Source organism: Austrofundulus limnaeus, unplaced genomic scaffold (assembly GCF_001266775.1).
Source record: "Austrofundulus limnaeus strain Quisiro unplaced genomic scaffold, Austrofundulus_limnaeus-1.0 Scaffold1, whole genome shotgun sequence".
In the NCBI taxonomy this organism is placed as follows: Eukaryota; Metazoa; Chordata; class Actinopteri; order Cyprinodontiformes; family Rivulidae; genus Austrofundulus; species Austrofundulus limnaeus.
In genome coordinates, this window is record NW_013952403.1 from 7,639,911 (window position 1) to 7,641,835 (window position 1,925).

Consider the following 1,925-nt stretch of genomic DNA (forward strand, 5'->3'; position numbering starts at 1 on the left):
AAGTTATTCTATTCCGATTGTAGAATTTTTTTAAAACCAAGTGTGCGATTTGGGAAACATATATTTGATTTGTGAAACTTTTCAGCACTTTTTATGCATTCTATGAATAAAGTGAGCATGGCCAAGTGAAGAGGTAAGAGAATTAGTGATTGAAGCAATAGGAGCATCAAAAATAATCATCTATAGAGAAAAAGAAACTAAATTTTCAAATGATTCATACTGTAAGTGAATGCCTTATTTAAATAGAGACGTGCAAATCTCTACAGTCAACAAAAAGATGTTTAAAAATACCACATGTTTGAATGTTTTTTTTGCGTTACTTGCATTCCCTTAAAAAGTTATTAAATCTCATTGATAAGAGTGTCCTCTCTTTACAWGAGATGTTGTAGATGCACACACACTTTCTGTTCAACCCAGGCATTGAAACGGTCTCTCCTGAAGGATGCTGGCAGAAAAGAGGTCATCTAAATAAACTGTGTTGATCTTTTTTTCAGTCATTTCCAGTTCGCTCTCTGGGCTGGGTGGAGATGGCAGAAAGAGACCTGTGTGAGGGGCGGAGCAGCGTGGCCGTCCACCACTGTATCCGACAGCTGTCCTACTGCAGGAGGGACATCCGAGACTCAGCCGGGGTCTGGGGAGAGGTGGGTGCGATGAACAGAGTATGATGAAAAAATAAAAATTAAAGAAACCATTGTCCATGTTGACATCAGTTGATAGGCTACATCAGTTTAATACACTGGAAAGATTGTTCAAAAAAACGGTAACACCTCAACTGTTCTCCAAGCATAAAGACCAGACTGATTTATAATGTTATAGATTATTTTATTTTATTAATAATTGTGTCCCTGTTTGCTTCTGTTTACAGGGTAAAGGGATGCTTTTAGTGCTTCAGGATCGCATGTTGACKCTCGTCGACCCAGACGATCGCAGCTTGCTCCACTCTCAACCAATCAGCAGCATCCGTGTGTGGGGTGTCGGACGAGACCACGACAGGTAAAAGGACGTCACAAAGAAAAAAGCATTTTTCGGTGTTTAAAGCTCAGTTGATGCAACACAACATCGCAGAGTYAAACACTCAGAAAAGYAAGGTTTTGAATTCTATTTATTCARAAGAAGCTGCTCATCTACTCCGCCTACATTGACAGAGCATCACAAATACATAAGGAGAGGAAAAAAGGTTTGTTTTTTTAGGTAAACAATCACCTCATTTGTGTTGTTTATAAGAAGTGGGCTTTTTGAACCAGATATAAGATCACAAGATAAATTTTCATTGTTTGTAATTCGACCGGTGATGACGGTTTCTGCCTTTTGTCGGTTTGTGATAAAATCAACACATTCTGTAAATGTGCAGACACACGGCTAATGGAGCACACTGCAGGGTCTGTGTGTACAGTGTTGCTGCTGCAAGTATAGCTGAATCATGAGATTTAGCAAATCACCAGAAAATGAGGTTTGCCTCATTATCATTCCATCTAAATTTGCACAAACTGCATTTAAAACACTATAATGATTCTAATTTTTGTAATGCTTCAGTACCTCACTGATGACCTRTGGGGCTTTCAGGCGTTTTGTCAGTTTCCAGTGGTCTTAACCTTTTCCTACTGAGCTGGCAAAGTGCTGGGGATAGCATATCTGCTAATAATGGGGGRGGGGGTTACACTTGGCTTTTATTGATATGGCCTCCTTTGGATTTACATAAACTCACAAAGCAAGRGACTCAAATGGGACATGTTTGCATATTTGTTTTTCTCTCATGAAGATATGAGTCTAACACAGAGTTATTGCTCCGGGGAACATAGTTACTGCAGGCCAACAGCTCAGGGCCCAGACATCCAGCAATTCAAGTCATTATGTAATTAAACCAAGTATTACAAAGATCTGTTACCTTTAAGTTAGTTTATTTTATTGCATTTAATCATGAATAC

General features: G+C 39.0%; 1 protein-coding gene across 2 annotated transcripts in view; it reads left to right on the top strand.

Annotated features, from left to right (window-relative positions):
* apbb2a (amyloid beta (A4) precursor protein-binding, family B, member 2a) overlaps positions 1 to 1,925 on the top strand; it is a 49,475-nt gene that overhangs the window by 10,964 nt on the left and 36,586 nt on the right. For both annotated transcript variants that reach the window (XM_014007823.1, XM_014007828.1), the window contains exons 7-8: positions 495 to 641; positions 866 to 993. In XM_014007823.1, the coding sequence (XP_013863277.1) occupies positions 495 to 641; positions 866 to 993 (275 nt within the window). The remainder of the gene's footprint in view (positions 1 to 494; positions 642 to 865; positions 994 to 1,925) is intronic.